We start from the raw sequence: 25,537 nt of genomic DNA on the forward strand, positions 1-25,537 counted from the left end.
CAATAACAATTAAACAGTGAGTGCCTTTTGGGCTGTCTGAAATTTCTCCTAGTTTTCAGTCTGATGTCCACAGTGCTACATGTTGGAAAGCACAGGAAATTTTGCACGAATTTGATCACTCACATAGGCAGTTATACTTTGAAAACAGTATTTTTCACAAGAATTACCAATGAAATAATGTTTTAGGACACAATTGAATTTGAAATAGGTAATGTTTTGAATAGATTTTTGAGTTTTATTGAAATCTTACATGAACAAGAAATTGGAAATACAATCACATCAAGGAACAAATTGCCACGGCTTTGACGTTTTAAGCCAAACAAATTTTGTAGGGCAGATTTTCAAAAAGGTGTGAAGTTATAACAATTTAAAAACACAGTTATCCTACTTCTAGGAATGCAAAACATACAATCATGTTATTTTCAATACAAGAAAACTTAATTTGTTGTAATTTCTTAAAACTACTAAGACAAAGCACTAGCTTTTACTTTTATGTACAGCATACTCCTATGTAGTCTATCCCAAATCCAAAAAAAAAAAGAAAAAAAAAGAAAAAGAAAAAGAAGAAACTGTCCAAAACCAGAGGTTCTGCAAAATCATGATTGAACAGTGTGCCATTCCTGCTTTTAAACTGCTAAAATGAAGCCTAAAATGATAAAAGCACTGAAACCCCATATGGAGTTCAGGAATTCTGCAAGCCCAGTAATGTCCAAGTGCGTTTATGAAAAAAGAAAACTAAGAGACTCGAGTATATACACAATAGAGTGATTCTTCAGCCCAATACAAATGGCAGCCAATCGCTACTGAAGGATGAAACATTAAGCCAATCTTTTTTTTTGTTTGTTTTGAAAGATGTAGAGCTATAGCCAATTCTATATTTCCAATATTCTCAATCCCTCCTCACTTGTCTACTTCCACTGTTGCCCATAAGTATCCTGATAAAATTCCTGGTTGTCATTATTGTAACCATAGTTACCGGAATAGTCACCACCTTGCTGGAGCGGCTGCTGAGCGATGGGTTGGGAGCCCCAATTCTGCTGGTTGTTGGTCTGACGGCGCTTGGAATCGGGTTGGTTGTACCCATCTGCCTTTCTCTTGCCTCCTACGTTGCCCCCACGGTTGCCCCTGGCTCCACGAGCACCGCGTCCTCTCTGCTGCTGCGCAGGGCCCCCTCTCCCCCCCCTGGCTCCTCTCGGCGGTCCCATGGGTGCCCCCCTCTGTGAGTAGCCAGCTCTACCTCTTGGTGGTGGTGCTCCCCGCCCCCTAGGTGGTGGAGGGGCACCTCTCCCACCCCTTCCTCCTCCTCCTCTTCCTCTTATAGCATAGCCATCATCATAGCCGTAATAGGGATCTTCGTAGCCACCACGGTAGTCATGATAGTCATAGCCATAGTAATCATCGTAATAATCTTCATAGCCATAGTAATCTGGGGGATAGCCATATCCACCTCTTCCTCCACGGCCTCGGCCTCTCATAGGAGGTGGCATGCGAGGCGGAGGGTAGTAATAATAGTCTTCATACCTAGTAAGAAAAAGAAACACGGAATTATCTATCTCCAAAAGCAACCCAAAATACAGTGTACACTTGCCAGTGTTGATTAACAACATGCAAGGTGGAGAAAAGTTAAGTCATTCAGGTTCCTCTAAAGCAGCCCCTGCTCACAGCCCAGCTTGGCTCTGCAGCGTGACCGCGGTGCGAGGGGGACACTCACGCAGTGCTCCGGGAGGCCTGTCTGGCAGCCTGGCGTTCTTTCCTTTTCTTATCCGGTGGCTTTGCTAATACTATTTCAATTTCTTCCCCTTCTATCTCTTTCCCATTCATTTCATTCATAGCCTGTACAAAAATTAAAAGAAAAAATAACTAAAAGTTTTTTTCCGTTCGAAAGGGAACTAAAACTTACTGCAAGAAACCAGACAGTTGGGCTGCTCCACGCTGAGCTGTGCCATGTACTTTGCTTTTTTGCTACATAAACAGAATGTTACACGTCACCTTTCCAAGTCCTACTTTATTCACCAGTTACAGGGAAGTAGTATTTATTTTTAAATATGCTCTTTATGTCATAAAATAAGAGGATTAAAACATATTAAGAATTATTTTTATAGAGTCAGATATAACACCACCAGTTTTTATGTTCCTGTATCTCCTAGAAACCTTTCAGAAATACACAAGTCCTCACTGCTCACACTGACATAAACACTCACTGCACTTTTAAGCCTGGTATGACATGTGCATACAAGAGAAGGAATTGTTACGTTTGGGATGCCCAGGTAGTTGAATGTGTGTCAAGTGACTGAGAAAATCAAGTACTTCTGAGGACACATACTTGAGGAGAAGCCGCCAAAAAAGATTACTGAAACTTGGTGATCTCATCAAGCAAGCCCTGAATCCTCCAGAAAATTAAAGTGCAATTTTCTACTATCAAATGCACCCACAAAGAGAACTTAACACACAAAGTATAATTAGGACTAGACCCTCTAATTCCTCACCTGAAGTTACCTGCTTTGCATTTCGCTTTTTTGCATATTAATATTTGCATTAATGAAGACCTTGTGTGTCTGTACAACTACATGCCTCAAAAGCATTAGAAATTATGGCAATTTATTTCCAAGAAGGTGTGAAAAATCAGTAGACACTAGAATCAGTGAGCCAGTTCCATGGATTCCACACATGAATACTGTAACAATCTTAATGAAGGCCAAACCACTCCCACACACAAAAATATCTCACAAAGTTTTAAAGTCAATTTAGTGGCCATGGGGCAGTCACTTGGGCCAGATGTGGAAGTTTCCAGCTTGAGATGAGTATTAGTGATGCATTTGATCTGTCCTTTTCTCAACTGCTGCAGGTTTCCAGTTGCTGAAATCTAACAGAGATTTAGCAGGTAACTGTACTGGGAAGGGGCTGGAGAGTTTTTACAGACATTCTACAGAAAACCACATCCAGAGATGCTGCTCACTTACCCCTTGTTTCAACAATTTCTTGTCCTCCCTCAGACATGGTCTAAACCTATCCAAACCAACCTGAACCTTGTTAAATATGAGTGATATTCATCCCAAAGCCATACTCAAAAGTGTTCTAAAACCTGATCTCGTGTGTAGTAAAAACCTAAGCAATTAAATGGCTATAAAATCATTAATAAGAAGATTTAGTATGAAGCCTTTCAAATGTCCATGTAGCCACATATAATCTACCTGCTTCAAGACTCCCAAATGCAAAAAACACTTCCTGCTCTCTTTCCTGCCCCCAAGAACCATGAATTAAAAAAAAATGGAGTAATTTCTACAGAATTCAATACACTGAAGCACAGACTGCAGATATTAGTGACCTTCTCAACAGCTCATGGACACACAGGAAGAGAACTCTGAAGCTTACAATAATGATCTTCAATATTTAACCAGTCATTGAGAAGAAACCTTGAGTGCACTCAGAGTTAAAAACAGGTAATTCTTAAAGGGCTGCCAACACCATTCTCCTCTCCTCACAAAGCGTTTTTTAATTACCTCCCACTTTCTATTTGATGCATTTGTCACTCCAAAACTACACACAGCCTTTAAACAGGGGTCTTTGAGAGACAACTGATACCTTCTGCCAGTGTTTCCTCAGAAAAATTGTCTATGTTGATCTTTTTTTTCCTCTTCTCTAGACTCTCCTGCATTGCTCTACACCTCTTTCCAGTCTACTTGTTAACTTGCTACAGTTTTGTTCTTTCAAGTTTCACATCCTCCTAGCTACTGAAATCATAGGAACAGAATTATTAGCATTAAAATTCTCATAATAGGAACCTTATTAAATGGGCTCTATGGTTTGTGGTATCGAGGTATTTACTGTAAAGAAATTTTTTAAAACCATTTTTACAAAATAAAGTCCTCTCACCAACTTAGCTAGGAAAAAATAATCCACCTACCTTCACTGCTGCACCTCTGTCCTCAAAATGAACAAACGCATAATCCTTCAACTTCTTTACTCTTTCCAGCTTTCCAAATTCAGAAAACGATTTCTCAAGAATTTCTTCTGTCACAGTAGTGGCCAAGTTTCTTACAAATAAAACTTTCACCTGGTGAAAAAAATGAGAACAAAGCTGTAATCTTTAAAATGTCAAACCTCAAAAGAAACTACCAGCTAGTAAGACATTATTCCCTTTTTTGTTGCATTAAGATATTTGGGTAACTTTACTGATTCTGTATCTGTTTAAAAAAAAAAAGTGTGCCTTGTAGTTACCTGCATGAAGTTTCTACAACTTCTCTCCTTTCACAGTTCCCTTCCATAACCAGAAGAATATCCAACTTTGATTTTCTGCTTCTGGGATGCTACAAATCCCAGCAAAATTTTAGTAACAGACCTCAAAGACAGCAAAGAGTTACCCCAAAACACTGGGACAAAGTGCATCATTCCCCACACTCAACTTCATCTCACTATGGAAAACAGTTTTATGCAATACCTACCTGGCACTGATTACAGCTAAAGCAGAAAATGAACACCTGAGATGTCAACCCAGCAGGATAACCCTGCACAGGACTAGTTGAGATGTTAACAATAGTTATAAACAGCACATTTCCAACATCTAATGGCAACTCATCCACAGGTGTCAGACCACATCATCTGCACAGCTCACTGTGAAAGCGCCCTCTAATTGCATTTTGTGTCTCAAAACTAGCCTTGCTCAGCTGAACAAATCTTTGTCACTACAGCATGAAGAAATTCCTCTCAAAGCACAAGAGTGAAGGCTTTACTGACCTTTGCCATGACTTCTGGGTCAGGTTCCTCTACTGGATCAGCCCATTCCACCGTAACAACATTTCCCCAGACTTTTACTTTCCCACTCATCAGGCGTCGGCGAGCTTGTGCTGCTGACTTGTGATCCTCATATTCCAAGAAGCAGAATCCTCGATTCTTCTTTTTATCATCAGGTTGATGATACAAAATTACATCCACCAAACCCTCTGAAAAACAGATCTTTAGTACTGAGCTTCAAACGGAATGAAAAAAAAACACCTAGAGTCTACCCTAAAATGCCTTCACTCGTGTTTTGCAGTGAATTTGAATTTTACACCTGAAAGGGAGTAGGAGTACAAGAAAAGCAAAATAAATAGCAGATATCCATTCAATTTACCCAGAAACACATCACCTACCAAGTGAAATTCTACAAAACAAACTTACCTCACAAAACATCAACCTCAGCAACTCAGAGAGTTTAAGTTTTATATACTTTTAAAGTCATTTTTACATCTTTGAAAGGCAGCCAGCACTAACACATGACCTCTCCCCTGCCTCCTGTGGAACCTAGAAGGAACATCTTCCACATCTCTCCAAAAAGAGAGAGAACTAAATGAATATTCACCTTCTGTTTTCACCACTTCCCTGAAGTACTTATAAATAGCAATCCTAAAAAAGAAGCAGGAGGTTAAAGCTCTCCTACAGGAACAAGAGCAAGTGACTCAATCTCTTATCTAAGGCAGAAGCACCCTTTCAGTGATGAGCTGACTCCTCTTCTTCCTACTTGCTGCAGATACTGGAGAATGCTGAAAAACTGGGACAAAAATTAGTCTGTTATTAACTATTTCTCTAATAATATTCCCTCTAAACCAGTTTAGGATTCCGTCCTTCCCTTCACTTCATTTGCTTCAGGATCTCCACAAAACTCCTCCATGTTACAGCAGAACCTCCTGTAGATTCAGTAACAAATACAGAGCCTTCAACAGAAAGCTAAAACAGGTAACAGAACTGGGACCTTCATTTCTTACTGAGTTCATGTGTGCTGGTTCTTCTGAATTCATCTGAGCTGTTTCCATCTCTAATTGTAAAGTTACATCATCGTTCATTTAACAATCATTAAAATAAACATGAGTCCCTTTACATTCCAGTAAGATACAGTACGTACATAAAATTTCTAACAAAATCAATAATCTTGGAATCCAACTTGAAAATAGTTTAAATGATACCTGAACACATCTGTCAAACAACTAAACCTACAAAACAGACTAAATGGTATTGTGGCACTCATTAAGTCTTACCTGTGACTTTACCAAACTCTTCCAATATGTTTTCCTTAGTTTTGTTCTTTGGAATTGACCCAACAAATAACCTGTTGTTTGCCACGGAGATGCATACTCCAAGGTGCTTTCCAGGACGGATTTCATAGTTGTCACACTGAAAAAACAAAGCCACTGACTTGCTTTATCAATATAATACAATACTATGAATAAAAATATCCCTAGATCATAAAATTTTTTCATCATCTACTACTTTTGTACATAGCATATTGAATTGGCACTGCAAGAGAATTCCTAGAACAGCTGTTTTTGTGTCAGCATTCACTTGGAAGAACAGTGCCAAGCTTAGGATTTCCACAAACTTCAAAAGTCCTGTTGAATGGAAAGCTACAAAAACAAAAAAAAAAAGCAGTAACAGGAACAACATGGGACGATATACAAATTACATGGCATAAATTTATTCACCTACTGTTTATCTCAGACTTGAAAGATCTTTCTAGCAACTGGTTACTGCTTCCTCTGCTGTCAGTCAACTGCCGCTGCTATTATCAGTAAGCAAATACATTGTATTAAAGATACTGGGAGTTCTTCCTCTCTCCTTGGACAGCTTTGAACACTGAAGGTTTGCCAAGACAATAACGGTCTAAATCAGTCTGTGACCTGGCTTCTACTCCACCCCCAACAGCAGGCCTTGACTTTGTACATGATAGGATTAAAAATTTTACCATCAAGACTTAAAACTTCCATTAAAAAAAATCTACTCCACTGCTTCATGCCTGTACCCACATGGCCTTTAAGGATACAAGAATTCAGCCTTTAAAAAAAAATTAAAGATAGACATACTCTTTGTTTTAGTCAGGATTTTCAAACACAGCAAAAAGGATGGATGTTTCATCATTAGCCAGCTTCTGAAAATCTCATGCAATTCTTTAAAAGCATGCTTTTACCCATTCTAACTCTAGCTGAGACATAAGTCCTAAAAATGACAGCAATACCTTCAGGAACCTTCTTCATATTCTAGAAGAATGTTAAGGTACCACAGACTGTCAAATAAGATCACTTCAAGGAAGACAAGAGCATTTCAGAATTTTGCTTCATATACTGAAGTAATTCCTAACACAGTAAAACTTTTGTTCTGTTGCCATGAACAAATTAACCTGAATCTGCTTTTCACACTGTATCTTATCCAAAGCCATTTTGTTTACAATCAACCCCATTCCCACTGGTGCCTTGCTGACACAAGGAGAAGGCCCACGTGGGTTTAACTGCTTTTAAGTTTCTCCACATTTCAGGTTTCCCTGTGCCCACCAGCTTAATTAACTAAGTGTTCATATTTTACCCCTCTTCTTCATACCTCAGTCAGGATAAGTGAACAGTGAATTTCTGAAGGCAATTGAGATTAGGCATTTCACCTGCTTTGGCTCAAAGTATACACAGCATTTCACAGCCATATCCAAAATCCTGGGAGATAAACCCCAGTCTGCCTAACTCTCCCTCCCAGGCAGAGACAAGGCCCCAATCAGGCTGCTGTCTCTCCCTTTAACCCCCATTGCTCCGTGCCCTTTCCCAAACTGCCTAGGTGCATGTGAGCAGACTGCATGACTGCAAAGAGAAAAAGGCCACTGGAAACAACCAAAGGAACTGAATCAGAAACCTCCCCCATGGCAGCAGCAGCTAAACAAGGCATCTCCAAGTAGCTCTTAACAATAAAAAGGGTGATGAAACTTAAAACACATTGAAGCTTAAAAAAATGTATTTTCTAGCTGGAATCAAGTAGGCTCTTAACAACCACCTAAGTACTCTGATCAGCCACAGTAAGGTACAGCAGAAAATAGACTTACAAGTATCTGTACCTACCAAGGAAATCAGGAGGCAATTTTTGAGAAAATAAACTTTTGAGCCTGTCAATGGATGCTTTAAAGACTTCATTACTTAAGACATTACTGACATGTTCGCTATTTACTGAGTCTTGACCTGTCTGGAAATAACTCACCAGTTTGACTGCTTCTTGTGCTGCATCCTTACTACAAAAGGTAATGAAAGCATAACCTCTGTTTTGACCAGAAAGAGGATCCATCATGAGACGCAGATCCCAAATTGGACCAGCTTTCTCAAAGAGTGGTACCAACTCATCTTCATAAAGGTCTCGGGGAATTTTACCAACAAAAACCTAAAAAGGAAGAGAACACTTGAAACAAAGCTTTTTCAGAAATGCAAGTTTCTTTTCAACACTTGAAAATTCCTGGGAAAGGAAGAACAATGCAGATAAACCAGCAGGGCAGAAAGATTGCAGTCACCAGTGCAGCCTTTACAGCAGCTGATAGAATTGTATGTCCAAAGTGTTCTAACCCTCCTGGCACTTGTACAAGGTTTTACACACACAAAACCTGGGTTTGTTATTTATACAGAAGAGGCTGTGACTTTCCCCTGCTGAAGAGATAAATGGTTCTCACCTGGTTTTATTGGCAGTTAAAAACTAAGACCTTACAGACTACCTAGTTGGGTATCATATGTTAAAGCAGGCCAAGCACCTCCTTGCCCTTGCAGTATTTTCAAATCACTCTGTAAATTAATCTTCCTTGGAAAGCTACAGAGAAGGAAAAATAATTTAATAATAATAATTTCAGTTTAACTGCTTGATGCATGGTTTCCACTTTTAAATATATACTGTAATCTCACTTCTTGTCTGCATTTGTTTCAGCTTCCACCAATGGAATGTTTAATATTTACTTCAGCAAACCTGTAAGTTCTTGTGGTTTTGTTCCTTACAATTAACTTGGGTTAAGTTTTGTTAAGGAGTTAATATATTTAGCTGAGGTCTCCCTAGAAAAATCCCCCCAGCTGTTTAATCACTGCAGCTCTCCTCTGGATTCTCAAAACCTCTTCCATGTTAATACAAACAAAACATTCCAAACACCCATTAAGATCAAAATACATTTATGTTCACTTCAAACATTTTTTGGTAGAAAAAAATGCCACAAGTCAACATCTTCCTTCTCAGTAAGGCCTTGTCATAATTCTATCTCACACTGAAGGCACAGCAGAATTTCAGAACTAAAGACCCTCAGCATGCTCATGTAAGCACTTGTATAACAAACTCATGAGGAGAATATGACTAACTTAGGAAACATGTAACAAGGTACAACTTTTGGATGTTTCATGTTATACTGATATTCCTGAAATTCAGTTTGCAGAACATTACTTAAAAGCTTAGCCTCTCTCAGTTCAGAGTGGATGTTGACTGAACATTACTTACTGGGGAGAAAAGAAAGGAACTGATTTATCAAGCTACGTGGAAGTTTAATGGCAGATCCAAAAGGTTTTCCCCACTATCTCCCTAGAAAGCTTAAGGTATTCCTCTAGATAGGTATTTACATTGTCATTACTTCTAGAACCCTTAACTCTAACTCATTTGCAGCTTTTAAAGACAAAACCTCAATCAGCATAGAGCACACAGACCCAAGCAGAGCTGGACAAGTTACACAAATCAGTTATTATCTTTCAGTTCAAGGGCTCATTCTGATTATTTACCATCACCACTACATTAATTTTCCTTCATGGAACATGAACATTCCCTTTAGAAATCATCCTTACTGAGATACTTCTTGACATCATCTTGACAATAAACGCAAGAGCTTCAGCATCTCAAAGAATGGAAAACTTATGTATAAATTGAAAGACATTAAGGAGATTGGCCTTTTTATCAAAACTACTCTGGTGGTTTATAGAAGAATCTCTGAAAGAACTCTTGTACCAGAAGACATGAAGCAGTGTGACAGAGTATTTAAAGTGTTGTGCATGTATTATAAAACAACCTGCTAGGGACTAAAACATTGAAGAATAGCTAAGTGAAGAAATACAGTTCAAGCATTTTCATAACCAAACCTAAGTTTCCTCACAGTTTGTTAGAAGATGCACAGGTTCAATCATAATCTTAAATTTCCCAATCATTGCTTACAGGCGTCTGTATATACCAACCTCTGTTCCGATGCCAGGTTGAACACCAGAATACACAGTATCTGGAGGAGGACCCCCATATTTCCTCTGTCCTGTAGTTACATCCAAAGTGTAACCAGTCCGCTCTAGCAAAGCCTGAAAAATAAACAAAGTCAGACTACTTACAGGAGAGAGGGCAGTGGGTTAAAATATCCAGAACAAAAAATGCAAAAAACAAAAAGATAAGCAATTCTTTATGTGCTCTTTGCCACACTTGATAAGGTATATATGAAGAGAGAGAACCTACAAACCCCTGTTGTTTTGTGGGTTTAGAAAGCTATCATAAACAGCAACATTTGTTTTGTATTACAAGGTTGCTGGAAAGAACTTGTCTTTTCCCTTATTTTCCTTTTTGTATGTAGCACACCAGCAAGTGCAGAACACCAGACAACTGAGACAATTCTTAAACAGATATCAATGTTTTTATAGAGCTTAAATTTTGACAACTATGTGATCAGAAAGAGCTGCACTTCCAACAACCCTTCTCTATAGAACCTCCATCATGCATACACTTCGTTAAAGCCCAGTGTGAATATACTTATCCAGGTGGTACTGATGCTTTTTAAGTTCAAATTCAGGGTATGTACAAGTAATACATGAGCTAGTACTGAATAAAACAGTATCTTTAAGTGTTACCTTAATCTTTGCTTCATCTGGTCCCTTCGTTGATTCCTGTACTTTGCTGCCTTGTTTCTCTCTTTGCCTGTAGGTCTTCATAACTCCACATAAAAATGCACTTTTGTTCTGTAGATACAATTTACAAAATAATTCAATTGTGTGTATGACAAGCCCTGGGAATCCACTGAATCTTACACTCCATACCATGAGGTCACTACTTCAAGTCAATGCAATAAATCAAATGTCAAAAGAATCCTTCAGGAAAACATAATAATTAATTGAATAAACTTGTCAGACTGAAAAAGTCATCAGATTCCAAACAGCATTTTAACCTGTTTTCTCAGTTGCACACATATTTTTATTATCTGGGAGCTTTTGGTTTGTGCTCAAATACCTAGACATTTAAGGCAATTTTTAACAAACTTGCAATTTGGGTTTGAAATATAACACAGCAACATCACTGAATTTCTAAGTTACAGTCTCCTGCCAGCAGTACCAGAACTGTTTATACTCATTGTGCTCACACTCCTGGGGCTCTCACCTTACCTGTACATGCGACAGGTCACTTTCTTTAAATTGCTGTAATACAGAGAGGGCTCCTTCTTCATTAAATTCCCTAAGAGCATCAATTGCTCTTTCATCAAGATCGACATAAGCTACCAACCCTAAAAGTTAAAGATAAAGAAGTTACAGATTTCTATTGTATTTCATACAAACTAAGAACTATGCAGTTTGCTTTTAAAGCAAAAAAGTTACATTCCATAGCAACAGAATTATACATTTAATTATATATTCCTACACAAGTATATGAAAGAATATGAGTACAATGAAAAAGTTAAATTAAAATGTATATACCTAAACACTAACTGACATGCAAGATTATATCCCATGTGTAACAGTTTTCTAGCATTCAGGAATGCAATCTGATACATCAAAGCAGTATTACACACCAGGTTCTGAAACAATGAACCCTGGCTCAATTTTAATAATTTGAATTTTGTTTGTTTATCCCTCATTTTAAGTTCCACACTTCCTTCTCTTGAGTTGAGCTGTTCTAGAGTAAACTGACAGGTGATCATTACAAGTATGCTATTGTATGGGAAAAAGGAGCTACCCAACTGATTATCAAATACCTAGCAAGCTCTACCCCACAAAATATCAGGAAGCAAAAATTATTTGTTCACTCTTTCCTCCCGCTTCAAAAAAGCAGGAGTCAGTGGACTTCATGTGTATCTAAACAGTGTTTGGGGCCTTTTAAACTCAATTTGTTGCTCTATGCAGTTTCAAGAGCCAGAATTCAAAAAGGTATAGTTTTGAGCCCTGCTATGTACCCAAAAAAGCTAATGTTAATTTTACAGGTACAGACTCCCCCAAGAAACACTGGACCAGTTCTGAAGCATTTTCTTTTCAAGGATCTTCACAAGGGTTTTTTTCCTTTTGTAATGCACTTGCATCAGTTGTGGAGTCAGACATACAGACTGAGATTTACACTTTTAAAATCATACATCCAAATTTAGGACATATATCAAAAAACTCCACACACTTTGCAACAGCTTGATCTCCGAAATACACAGATTATTTCACTGCTACTTGATTTGGAAAATGCACAGTAGTGCCAAGCTCAAGGACTACATTTCAGAAGTGATCCTGCATATTGGAAGACACCTGTATCTTTCATAGAAGATTTCAGCTGATAAAAAAATCACTATATTCAACCCCAAATTTGGCTCAAGTGTCAAAAGTAGTTTGCTTCACTGACAAACCCCTCCACAATGCAAACATCTTCAGTGGCATTAATGAAGTGTGAATAAATGTGTTCAGGTTACTCATGCAGTGGAATTATACTTGGTAGTCAGGCTCTGGCTGGAAAGCTTTTAAACTCCTTCAGAACTCCTCACAACACAACCTAACTGCAGCACATGCTAGAACCCCACGACTTCCTCTGCTCAGATATTTATTTCCACCTTCTCTCAGACCATCAAGTGCACGTCATCATGACCCACAGTTGGAAAGTGCATCTCTACAGCCAATAAAAGCTGGTAAAGGCTTGAAGAAAGCTCACTGTGAATGACCTCCAAAAGACATCACCCACATGAGCCAGTTTCACACTGAAGATTGATAAGGTATTGGTTTTGAACTGCCTTCACTTGATCAATGTAATTTTAACTCTTTTCAACAAAAACTTCATCTTGCCACCCAGGCATTCAAGATAAACACATAGAGCAGTTCTACTGCTTCTTGTAAATCTGTTCACAGAACACACTCTAAAAAGGAAAAGAAAGCCTCTGTCTATAAGATAAAATAGGGTCGTTATAAAAACAAAATAGGAAAAGCTCTGTATATAAAGAAACCTCTTTAGAAGTTGCAGAGACCACTTGCTACCAGCAAGGTGTTACTCGAGTTGCTAGATAGCTTAGTCCTCAACTTTGTTAGTGTCAGGCTGAACATTTCAGTGTAATAACCAACATGGATTAAACTGTCCACTCAGAACTAGAGAGAACAAAAAATCCACAGGCAGACTCAATTCAAATGTAGTCCCAGGCAAGACAAGCTAGTTGCTTCCCTCACTAAGTCACCTATCCAGCCTTTGAGTGTTTTGGAATCACTGTGACAGTGACAGTAGAAACGTAAAAGCAAAATGATGATTCAGACTGAAGAAAAAAAAAATGTACAGTTTAGTATGTGGAAACATACATCTTCATTTGATGTCTAAGAAACTGGTGCTCTGTGCCCTAAAGCAACTAAGATATCACATACAACTCCAAGGATGTGTCAAGTAATTAGTCAATGTCAAACCCAATTTGCCTTTAGGGAAATCAAAGTAGCAAAACATTCAGAGCTACACAGATCAAAAACAACGAATTTTTAAATCTTAATCTATAAAAATTTGAAAATGGTATGCCCTCACTTTCATAACCAATCAGAAACAAGAAATGCATATTATACCTGTCTGAAATATTTCATCAAGTCTCTCTGCCACCTTCTGTGGGAGGCCTGCCTCTATCAGTGTCTTGTAGTGTTCTGTGTGAGTTACACTGGAAGTATCCATTGGTTCTTCCTCTTCTTTTAACTGTACCGCATTACCATTCACCTGATTAGCCATTTTATTATGCTGCTGGAAAAAATTCAGGAGCTATATTACAATAAGCCAGAAATAACTAGTTTGTAGGACAATGCATGATTTATCTAAACTAATTTGTATACATGCTGCAAAATCACCTGTATCAAGTTTTATTTAATACTTTTTGGATGCAGCTGATCTAAGTTTCAAAAGAAAGTACAACCCTTAATACTGTGGAAAATGTACATGGAAGAATTTACATAACTTTTTAAAAATGTACTTCATGTACATAACAATGTCTAAACTCCATCTACTGATTGTCATTAACTGGTTACCATAGCAGCTAGAATGTATGGGAACAAGGCAAAACATCCTTCAGCAAAGACTCAGAAGATCTAGTGCTATTTCCATTTCCCATTCTGCTATTTTTAAAACAATCGTTTCAAATGTAGTGAACACATAACCCTGCGGAGTAGCTTAAGGTATAAAAATGTTAATACTTGTTTCTTGTTAATACTTATTTCCATTTGCTTGGCTTGTCGCCATGTCTTCCTTCAAACCCAACATGCTGCACAAGACTAGCCACACGTTTCTCACGACGCTGTCAGAACTCAAGGACAGAAAGAGAAAAATTGCACTTGGATGGACATTGTCATTTGAAGGTGCAACACAACAGTTTCCATGCTTTCAGTTTCCCTCAAACAGGAGCTGCACAAATCACAGCTACTATTTCATTCGTATATACCTTATTGGTTTAAAAGGAAGGCATGACTGCAGCATCTTCAGTTCTTTATATTAATAAAAGTACTTGCTTTCAGAATTAACAAACTGATTCCAAATACGTGCTCCAAAAAATGTACAACTATCTTCTCAGACAATTCCAGTGGGCTTTGCCCAATTCATTAACGACTGTTTCAATTTCCCAATTAGCCAGCCACCTGATATTCAGAGCTTTCAAATAAAAAGGCTGACAAGAGACAATTCAGCTACCCGGCGGGGAACATAAGGATGATCAGCTGTTAGGTTCAGAAATTAAAAAAGCCTCAGGCTTTAAATGACAGGGCAGAAGTTGATGAGCAGCAGCGAAATGATAACCAGGTAGACAATGCAGCATGGTTGGAGCAATGCAATTAACTGGAATACAGGTATGAAGATGATTCACGAACACATTTTTTAAAAAAAGCTGAGGCCTCAAGCTATTTACTACACTGCAAAACAAGTCTCCAAGCATAAGCACACCTCTACCAGCCCTTTGAACACCCAACCCTTCCAGACTACAGCTCAGGAACTGGTTGGAAGATATCTTATGAAGATCTACAAGGTATAGCAAGGGAAGGAAAAAAAAATCAAATAATTTTTCTTTAGACAGTAATGATCTTACTAAAGCTGTCTTATCTTGAAGGGCAATTTAGAGACATGTAAAGCAGCCTCACACTGTTTCTGTCAGATGCCATTTCTTTAAGCCATTAGTGTGGAAAAGAGAGGAAGTTTTCCATAGCTACATGGCATATATACACACACACGTTCTGTTACTTGACAAAGAGAAATTACTTTCTAACCAATTCAGTTTACTTTAAAGCAACTATAACCTAATTACAGAAGAAAAACAAATGCTACCTGAAGCTACAATAATGCTTACCTATCCTTACAAGTATTAACTATCAAAACACTAATGAACACAAATTTTCTGTAGGTTATGAACATCACAGAAGGCAAAACTCAGCTACACGTCTGCTTGCTAGACAGCCTTGGCAAGATCTCAAATTTGAAACAGTGCAGGGCAGAGGGGGTTTAATGACACCAAAAATGCTTTGGGTACAGTAATATTCTCAACCCTTCTTCTCAAAAACTCACAAGCTGACACAGACAAAAAAGATATAAAAGGGAGGGCATTTTTGTCTTCACCTTTCTACTGCCTTATGAAATCATTTCATTACACATATACTGTCTTCTCTGTATACAGAAAAAAACCCAAAACAAAACCACAGTGAACTGAGAGGCTACAGCAACAAATAAATACAGAAATTTTACTTGAAGCAATTACTAGTTATCTCCTGAATTACAAGGGCTTATGGTGACACTCAAGGACAATTTTTTGTTAACCCAGAACAGCTTTGGAGTGTCACATACCCAGAAGTTCAACACTTCTTTCAGTGTTGCCTCTAAGTGAACAAAAAGTTGACGAGCTGTGCTGTGCCCAGGTAGAAACACCTCCCTGGAGTACAGGGACTCAAACTGCTGAGAGCCAAAATTCCCAGCAGGAAAAGATATCAGCCTTCACTACAACCATACACCAGTGTGGGGAGCAATAACCAACCCTAAGAATCAGATTACTCCACTGCTGCATGACAGCTCAAAGGCTTGGTAAAGTAGGCTTTTAGGCAAATTAAATTCACATTCAGCTTTGTAATTCACTAGCTGTATATTTGCTTAAGAATTAGTATCTCCATAAAGAACTAAAATCAAATGCAATGCATATTCAGTTTGAGCATTCAAATTTTAGCTATTTCCTGTCACACAAACTTAATTTAAAAGGTTTTCCTAAAGAAATATACAGTAGAAAATTCTGAAGTGATACAGCTGCCAAAATATTCAGGTACCAAGAACATCTAGAAGACACATATTTCTCCTCACAGATATGGCAATAGATCCCCTAATGGCTTGGCAAGCTTGCTCTGAAATCTGAGATTAAATTGACTTTTCTTCCACAATCACCAGCAAGCAAAATTGCATCTCTTATAACACTGAATCTTCCCTCTGAGTTCAGCAGAGATATGAGGGTGAAAGTCAGAGCTGAAAAAGACTGTTTAGCTCTCCCTCTAGGTAACATCAGTTAGTTGTAGCTACCTAGAAAAATATTTTTAACTGAATTTTATCTAGTAAGTAAAACACACAATGGTTACTTTAAAATTTTTATTCTCCTCTAAAAAAATATTCCAAGCATGTTAAAGAGGAGTGCTATCTCTGTTTGCCTGTGCAGTGTGTCCGTGTGACTCAGCCTATGACAGACCAGGCCATGCAGAGGAGCACCCACATAAACTCAGTTTTTCATCTGCAATAAATAAGATATTAAAATATCTAGAAAATAGGGAGACTGGTTGACTCGGGTGGATTATAAATAAATAATTATGTATATAAGTACATGTGGGATATGTATTTGTTTTTAAAACATGTAGAAATGGATGAATTTAGAACAGTGTATACAAAACCATGCTCATAAATGAGCAGAAGTAATAAATAGACATTGGGGACAATTTTACATAGGCAAAGAGAATTCTCTCTGGTGCCCAAGATGTCACCTACCCTCACCACCTCCTAACTGCATACAAGGAAGGGTCTTGTTTCAAGTTTCACACTGCTGTTGCAAAAAATGCCTTTCTGAAGACTGTAAATACCTCACGATAAGAAGTATGGGTTTAGCTGTTCACTGTCTTTCATGCAAAATTCCTGCATCTTGAGAGCAATTTACAAAGTTACTAGCCCCTTTTTTAGGCTCTCATATGACAAGCAGGAAGTTAAAATTACAAGTGCTTCCAGTGTTTCATAACTTAAATGGCTCAATTAGTTATTTTTCTGGAAAACAAAAAAAAATTAACAGAGGTGTGGTCCTGACAGTGCATCTTGAAAAGAGATCCCTGATCACAGCCTTAATCTGACAATCACTGGTTAAACAGCCATGATGTTACTATTCCCTTTATCTCATACCATGCCTCTAACAGAGGTTGCCACCTACAGACTATCTAAGTATAACTCCATCCAATTAATTATAAATTCAGTCTAGTTAACTCAAAACATACTTAGGAACAGCTTAATCGAGAAGGAACAGAACATTTCTGGCAAAAGGACAATATCTGAAACTACCATAATGAACTTCACAGTGATTATACACCAATACTAGTTTGGATGTTGAAAACTTAGTTTCATTCTTAGTTCAGAATAGAACATGTTTAGGTCAGGTGCACAGGAAGCCAACTAATGCACACATAAAAACTCTGCACCAAAGTCATTCCACCTGCTCCTGTTGCTACTCCCTCTAACCAATATATTATCTGTATCAAGCAGTTAAGTTAAACTGTGTTAAAAATGATACTGAAGGAAATTTGGAGGACATTTGTTTGGTTTTGTTGTTTTAATGGACCACAAGAATACAAGTGCAGTCCCTATAATTATGCCTCACACTTCAAGGTTCTTGTCAAGCAAGGAAGAAGATACAGATACAAGTGGGGGTAAAATAAGAATTTACATTTAAAGACTGAACTGGGGTTTTATTAAAACCTCACTTGTTCAGAAACATTTCTGTACATGAAGGCATGTACAAAAGGGTGGGCCCTTTATTCCACACATGAAGGCATTATAGCCATTTCTTTTGTACCTTAACTCTTTCAATCACAGCACACTTTAATTATGCTAAGTGTTTCTTAGCATGAATTACAAGAAACCTTATTTTGAAGTCATCACAGCCTGAAGACCTTTACACAGTAGCCAGGATTTCTCACTACTTGCAAGCCAAAATGCAACTAGCACCCTCACCTCTCCAGCTCTGCCTTGTTCACTCCACAGCCCCTAGAAAAATCTGAGAAACTCCAGTATGACACTGAGAGACCAGCACAGCCCACAGAGAAACAAACTCTGCTCAGTACCCACACAACTGTGACTGGGAGATGACTTTAGCACAGCAGGTCAGCAATGTGCCCATCAGTGCCATTAAAAAAACACTGATTGCACCAATAGCTCCTGTGTTTTGCTATCCTAAACTGTAAGGTCTACCCATGCTCGTTTCTGACTGGAGTTGGCTATTCATAGCTCCTTTGGTTGTTTGGGTTGTACTAAACACTCCTGGTACTCCAGTTCCAAGCAACACTTCAACAAAAATGAGCTTTGTTCTGAAGAATTTATCCTGAAAGAATTTTGCAGATGTCTGTCTAAGAAAACAGGGAGTACTGGGATTTTTGACTGAACTAGGAACTTGAGTGTTAGCAGGAGACTCGAGTATTATTTCAACAGTGTTCACCTAGGCAGAAAATCTGAGAGGTAAGGACATGCAATGCTTGTGGGAAATACAATTCAAGGATGCAAAATTATCAAGCAGACACTGCTTGTTCACAAACACTACATTTTGTATAGGTTACAAAAACCTTACACTGCGAGATGCAAAATTCGTTAGATTATTTTTACAAGTAAAAAACCAAACCAAGAAATTGTGTAAACGTGTAGTCTCAAAGGAAAAAAAAAAATCAAAAACCCAAAGCACCGGCTTCATGAGCATTAATATCCTTTGCAGCACGAAGTGCCAGTGGGATCCTTTAGAGCCATAAACAAGGCAAAGGGAACCCAACACACTGTTTCAAAAAGAGTAGTCCAGCACAGCTTATGTACTTAAGTAGCATGTTCAAATACTGACAGGTAACGAGGCTGCTCACACCGAGTAAAAAAAGTCTTACTTTTAAAATATTTCCAATAGTGATGCATTTAAGCAAAACATCTCAAGATTTAGTAAAGGCTTTTGACAAAAGTAAATTTAAAAAAAAACCGAACAAAACAAATATGTCTTAACAACAAAACTTTGGATAGTTTGTCCTTTAGTACTTGACAAGCGTTATTTCCTCAGTGGCAGTAGGAAGCGCAGACCCGAGCGCTGCGGGTGGGTGCAGCTGTCCCTCCCGGCTCTACCACGTTATGCGCTACCTAAGATCTAAGGGCGCGCTGCGACAGCGACGCATTTACTGCTGAGAGCGTTCGTCTGTGCCCGCGGGCAGAGCGCACCGGGCACAGCCGCAACCGCCAGGGCTGGTGCGGCTTTAAGAGCCCGGAGGGACCGAGCAGGGACCCGACCCGACCCACAGCCCCGGGAGAGGCGCGTCCCGGCCGCCCGTCACATGCAAGCCTGATCCGCACGGCTGGGCGGAGCGGGCCGCCCCCCCACCCCCACCCGCCGAGCCCGCCCCCGGCCCCTCCCCGGCGCCGCTCCCGCGCCCGCGCCCGCCCGCCTTGCCCGCGGAGCAGCCCCGCGATGGCCCCCGCCCCCCTCCGCTCCGCCGCGCCAGCGCCCCGGGCCCGTCCCCGCCCGCGCCGGGCCTGCCCGCAGCCCGCGCTGCCCGTCCGCTCGCGGGGCCCACGCAGGAGGGCTCGGCGCGGCCACGGAGCGCCCCTGCCCCGCGGGGCGGCCCCGGCACTCACCGGAGCGGGGCCGGCGCGGCGCAGCTCGGGCCCAAGCAGCGACGGCAAATGGCGCGCGCTCCTCCTTCTCCTCATGGACGGCGGCGCGACCCCGGCAGCACGCGGGGTTTCCCGGAACTGTTTCCAGGGACCGCTGCCTCGCCCACTCAGGAGCCCGCGCTCCGGACGGGCAGCCGGCGGCGCCAATGAGATGCGAGAGGCGGGACGCGCCGTTCCTCCCGGCGGCCAATGAGAGGGAGGCGCCGTAACCAATCGCGGGGCGCCTTCCACCCGGCGCGCCGGTAGGGCCGGACCGGGGGCATTTAAAGGGGCAGCGCCGGCCGCGGCCCGAACAAAGGGAGCGCGCGGGACCGCTCCGCTCGGCTCCGCCCCGCGCGCCGGGGGCGGGGCCTGTGCTGAGGGGGGAAACCGGGTCCGGAGCTGCCCCGGGCCCCGCTCCCCGCCGTGCGCCCGGGACCCCGGAGCTGCCCCGGGCCCCGCTCCCCGCCGTGCGCCCGGGCCCCCGGAGCTGCCCCGGGCCCCGCTCCCCGCCGTGCGCCCGGGCCCCCGGAGCTGCCCCGGGCCCCGCTCCCCGCCGTGCGCCCGGGACCCCGGCGCGGCCCTGCCCGCCCGTGAGGTTCTCTCGCACTCTCCGGGCCGCGCCTCTTGTGAGCCCCCGGACCGGGTCTCGCCCGGTTGCCCTCCAGGCCCGAGGCAAGGAGGAGAAGCTGTGCGGCTGTGGGAGCTGCCGGTCAGGCTCGTCTCAGACCAGCGTGCGGGGCTCTGCAGCTGCTAATCTGTAATTAATCGGTGATTAAGTCTGACTTGCCTGTTCACCAGATTTTCTTGAGCAGGCTGTCGATGAGTGCAGACTGAACACAATAAATACATAAGTCAGGAAGAAATCAGCGTGTTGGCACCGGTGGTGTTGTGCTGGCTTCACGTGCTTGTCATGCTGTTGCATAACGTGAAAGTCAATGTGCGCTGGGTTGGGTCAGGCTGAGTCCCAGAGTGCTGTGTGGAACTAAACCCAAAGGACCTGCGTGTGTTCCTGCTGCCATGTGGGCTGTCTGGAGTCTGGTAAACAAAAGCAGCAATACTCTCAGAAAAGGTTCTTCTGGTACCTTCACCCCAAATGAGTCTCCTGAAGATGGCATGTAGCTGTGTGGTGAATCATGTATGTGTGATATGCCAGCACTGGTAATGTGGGACACGTGGGAAAAAGTGGTGTGTGATATCCAATGTTTCCAAACCACAAGCTGGAGGCAAGGTTGTGCAGATACTGGAGGTGTTCAGTCTGTCTTGCTGAACCTGTCTGGTGGCAGACACGCTGCTTCTCTTGTGGAATTGGCACTGCCTCAGTGACTTTCTTCTTGAGATTTGGCAGCAGAGCCAGCTCTTCAGTGCTGGATGTAGGGTCTGTTGTGGTGTGGAGAGGGAAGGAGGGGTAATTATTCATTGCTTTGTCCATCCCAGTTCACTGCAGAGGTTTTTCTGGGAGTTAAGAATGATGGGTTAAAGGAGTACTTGCAATACAAATATTGAGAGGAATTGAGGGAGCTGAGCATCTTTAGTGGTGCTTGATAAATAACCTGCAAAGCTCCTAATTTTTTTATAATATGGTATCCAGGAGTGAATTATGAATTATAATAACTTCTGTCCTGTCAGCTGGCAGCTGAACATAATGAGGCTAATGAACAAAATGTATATTGAGGTATGTATGTTTCTGCAGAGTAATTTCCAGAATCTCTCTAGCAACTGTAGGTTCTGTGTGCTTTGCAGTGCTTTGTTCTTTGGTCTCACTACAGCCTCAGCCCAAAATGATCTGAACTTCAGACACCTCTAGCCAGGAACAAGCTATAGCCTGCAAGTGCTTGGGTTAGTGCCAGACACCAAGCTGTGCCTGAGAGGAGCCCTAGATGCTCTGAGATAATGCAATTTAAATTTTTACTAGATTTCTCAATTTTAATTTTTGCTAGAAAATCCCAGAATGAGACTACTTAAGCCCTCTGTGATTGGAGCTAAACAGGTACATGTGAGATCTGATTTAGTCCTGGGCCAAGGCAATTTGTAGGTGTAATACACGTGTTTTGTCTTTGTCTTGCCTCTTTCCCTTTAGCCACTCTGGAGTGGGGAGGTTGAGTGTGACAAAAAGGCCCAAAGACTGGGCTTTCTGGGTGCCTTGCACTAAGACCAGCTTGCTAAAGATCTTGGATCTCACTTTCCTTTCTTTTAATTTTTTTCCCCACCCCTGAGCCAAGGATTCTTGGCAATTTCCATCACATTTGTGTGTAGGATGCAGCACAAACCGAGCAACTTGGGAAACAGCTTCTGTTTGCTGCAGCAAAAATCACCAGCTCAGTTTTAGCTGAAAACAATTTGCATTTTTCCTGCTGCAGCAGTGGCCAGGCAGTGCTGGGCTGTGACCTTTAGAAGCACAGTATGGACAGAGGATGTGGTGTTCAGAAAAATAAACATCTCATTGAGATGGTGCTCCAACAAGTGAAACTCTTAATGGAGCAGTGCTGTAGGTGGCTATGGGAAGTCAGGGTGCCACGAACAGGGTCAGTCCAACCCTGAAGAACTAGCAAATAACCAAGATGCACCAGAGAAGAGAATGGCTGAGAAGAGAGAAGAATCCCTTCCTTTGTATACCCCTGTGGGACAAAGCAGGGGACTAGTCATGCCATCAGCCATTCCAGAGCGACTGAGGAAACCCAGAACAATTAGCCCCTCTGTGGGCTGTTATCTGAGTTCAGCCTTACCAGTTTCAAACATCAGCTTTGGGTTTTGTTTGCTCCAAACCAGAATTGCCTGGAAGCAGATAGCAGAGGTTTGTAGTTTCCAAAAGACAACTAAGCCCTGTCTTCCAGGTGGCGTGGGCTGAGGGGGAGTCCTGGAAAGGTCTCTAGACAACTTGTGCCTTTTTAACTCCCCAGCAATCACCTGGGTCTGAGGTGTAATTTTGTTTTACTCCCCAGCATTCCTGCTCTGGAATCCTGCAGCAAACAGCCTGTAGCTGGCATCTCTCCATGCATGGACCCTGGAAGTGGTGACTGAACCCAGATAAACTGCTTGCTGCAGGTCATTCAGATGCTCATGGCATTTGCTGGTGGGCATGAAAGCTCTGTGGTGTAGCAAGGTGCTGACTGGCACACCGCAGCCCTGAGGGACTTCAGAGAGTTTGTAACACCTCTCTCTGCTGCACAGTAGATCACAAAAGTCCAAATCACTGCATTCCCAGTCTCACAGCAAATCCCCTCCCTTACAGGTGCTAGGGCAGAGGCTCTGTGGCTGAGCTTATGTGGCATAGTGCATCAAAACACAGAATAAACCCAGAGATGTTAATTTAAACCCTCATTTGCTCCCTTCTGAATACAGAGTTGTCCTAATATTTATGTCAGCTTTCCTCAGTCCACTGAAGCTGTTATGCCAAACTTCTAGTTTGGCATAATGAACTAGTGACTCTGCAGCTTCTGGGGAAGCCAGCCCCAGCTGGTAGATACAACAGGAAAAACATTCTGAAAAAGGCAAAAAAGTGGATTTTTAAATAGATATAACCTAAACAGGTCAATAGTATATTGCTTTTCATAACTCATTCATCTCACCAGGTTCAGAGCAGTGGTGAAGGTACTCATATTTTGTTAATTAGCTCCGACTAAAAGGAGCAAAGCCCACAGCAAAGCTCTGTACACAGCCTTGGCAGAACTCACCACAGCAGCACCTCTCACAGACTGAGCACGGCCAGCCAAGGACACCCCACAGCCTCTTCCAGGGCTGATCACATGGATCAGCCCTTCACTGAAGAGCAGTGTTTGAGGGCATCAGAGTGACAGAGGTGTCATTTACTCTGCAGACAAGATGTGCCACTACCTGCAATATTCGCCCAGTGAGGGCAGCCCAAAGGGAGCAGCTGGCTGGGGATGCATCAGGGAACACAGGAGAAACTGGGACACCTTCAGCCAGCCAGCCACACCCCTGTAAACCACTTTCAACATCAAAGGCATCATTTGCCTCCTGCACTTTCAGTTCCAGGCACAGACCCACCCAGCTCAATGTCCTTGCCACCCTTCACTGTAATGCAGGCAGCCTTTCAACAGGAAGCCTGTTTGGGCAGATTTACAGACATGACAGTGCAGGTATAGAAGAAAAGACAGTTTTCTTACCTGCCTGTTGATATATAAAGTCCCCTTCTTGCCAGTGCTTACTGCAGTAAAGCCACATAGTTTCAGGTCACTTACTGTGTATTTAATGATGAGTTTCCTATATTAAAATGTCAAAATTGATTGAAACTGGATAAAATTAGTCTTAATCCATCCTTCTTTGGAAAGAGACTTAGCTAAGGAACAGAGAAGTTGAGACAGTAAAAAAAAAACCCTAATCTACTGGGCAGCTAAAGTCATTGTGGAAAAGAACATTCACATGGGAGTCAGGATCTCAGCTGTCTTGCTCCAGGAACTAGGACCACCACAAGTGATACCAGCATAATTTAGAACACTGATTTTCCCTCTCAGTTTATGAATACTATTTTTCTCTCTCAGTTTATGGCACTAAACACTATGTGCAACCTTATATTTTTTTGGTCTGTTAGTTCAGTGGAGATAACATCCCCCTAGCCACAAAGACCGTTTATACTTGAAACAAAGATACTTCTCTGTGAAGTGATTGCTATACAGGTACCATTTTCCCCTAACTCTTCTTGCAGCTATAACTTTTAAGTTATGCCACTAGGATGCTCAATTCTTTCATACAAATCTAAAAAAAAATAGCTCAGTTCTGTACAGGCCTGCCTACTCAACAGTGCAGCTTTACTTTGGAAGAAAATGAAGTTTAAAATCAAATAGTGAGCTTGGTTGTTTTTGTTTACATTGAACAGTTACTGAGCAAGAAAGTGAGACTGAGTAGTTTATTTGATGTTGTTGCAGACCATAAGTGTACGGATTTGGATTATGTAGACCAAAAGATACAGTCTTCACGCTGTTTTACACCACAATCAGTATTGGCCATGCACATTCAACAATAGCACCAGCTTAATCTTTAAGCTGCTTGATCTTATGCTTATGGCGCTCGATTTCTTTCTGCAGACGCTCAATCTCTTTCTGGTGGTGGTGGATCTCTTCCTCGTGGTGTTTCCGTAAGGCAGAGAGCTGCTCCCGCTCCTTTTCCCTGCAAGAGAGCACGGCAGGAGTGTAGCTACCCCAGAACCGAGCGGCGCGGGAGAGCCCGGCCGGGCCCCGCCCCGGGCTCCGGCAGCGGCTCCACAGGCCCCGGGCCCCGCTCACCTGAAGTACCGCTCCTCCTCGGCCGCCTGCTTCTTCCCGAAGGCGCCGCCGGCCTCACGGATGGAACCGCCGCCGCCGCCGCCCTTCCCAGCGCCCTTCCCCAGCTCGCCCAGCTGCGGGAGAGACGGCGGTGAGCGCGGAAGGACAGACGGACAGGCAGAGGGACAATGCGACAGAGTGACGGACAGACTGACGGGCAGAGGGGAGGACGGACAAAGGGACTGACAGACGGACGGGAGAATGGACACTCTCAGAACACGCACCTGGTCGGCGCCCGATCCCGAGCTCCAGCGCTGCTGCTGCACCAGCAGAGCCCCGCGCAGGCCGCCCCGCGCCGCCACAACCGCCACGGCCGCCATAGCCGCCTGCCCTTGGAGCGCCGGACGGGCCGCCGGGCGCGCTGCGCCTGCGCAGCCGCGGCCCCGCCCCCTCTC

General features: G+C 42.2%; 2 protein-coding genes across 3 annotated transcripts; both read right to left on the reverse strand.

Annotated features, from left to right (window-relative positions):
• Positions 1 to 212: 212 nt before the first annotated feature.
• Positions 213 to 20,330, reverse strand: HNRNPR (heterogeneous nuclear ribonucleoprotein R). Of its 2 annotated transcripts, none has more exons than XM_063419226.1 (11): positions 19,843 to 20,330; positions 13,551 to 13,719; positions 11,151 to 11,269; positions 10,623 to 10,730; positions 9,969 to 10,082; positions 7,984 to 8,160; positions 6,012 to 6,147; positions 4,735 to 4,940; positions 3,905 to 4,054; positions 1,712 to 1,833; positions 213 to 1,521 (listed from the first exon to the last, which is right to left on the reverse strand). In XM_063419226.1, the coding sequence occupies exons 1-11, from the start codon at positions 19,915 to 19,917 to the stop codon at positions 909 to 911; spliced, it is 1,989 nt and encodes a 662-aa protein (XP_063275296.1). In that variant the 5' UTR covers positions 19,918 to 20,330; the 3' UTR covers positions 213 to 908. The 2 variants fall into 2 exon arrangements, with proteins under 2 accessions (XP_063275296.1, XP_063275297.1); XM_063419227.1 differs by having other exon boundaries at positions 13,551 to 13,716; positions 19,843 to 20,329.
• A 4,383-nt stretch (positions 20,331 to 24,713) lies between these two features.
• ATP5IF1 (ATP synthase inhibitory factor subunit 1) lies at positions 24,714 to 25,527 on the reverse strand. Its single transcript, XM_063418925.1, has 3 exons — positions 25,367 to 25,527; positions 25,104 to 25,216; positions 24,714 to 24,987 (listed from the first exon to the last, which is right to left on the reverse strand). The coding sequence occupies exons 1-3, from the start codon at positions 25,460 to 25,462 to the stop codon at positions 24,852 to 24,854; spliced, it is 345 nt and encodes a 114-aa protein (XP_063274995.1). The 5' UTR covers positions 25,463 to 25,527; the 3' UTR covers positions 24,714 to 24,851.
• Positions 25,528 to 25,537: the final 10 nt, after the last annotated feature.

This window comes from Prinia subflava, chromosome 24, assembly GCF_021018805.1.
Source record: "Prinia subflava isolate CZ2003 ecotype Zambia chromosome 24, Cam_Psub_1.2, whole genome shotgun sequence".
Lineage (NCBI taxonomy): Eukaryota > Metazoa > Chordata > Aves > Passeriformes > Cisticolidae > Prinia > Prinia subflava.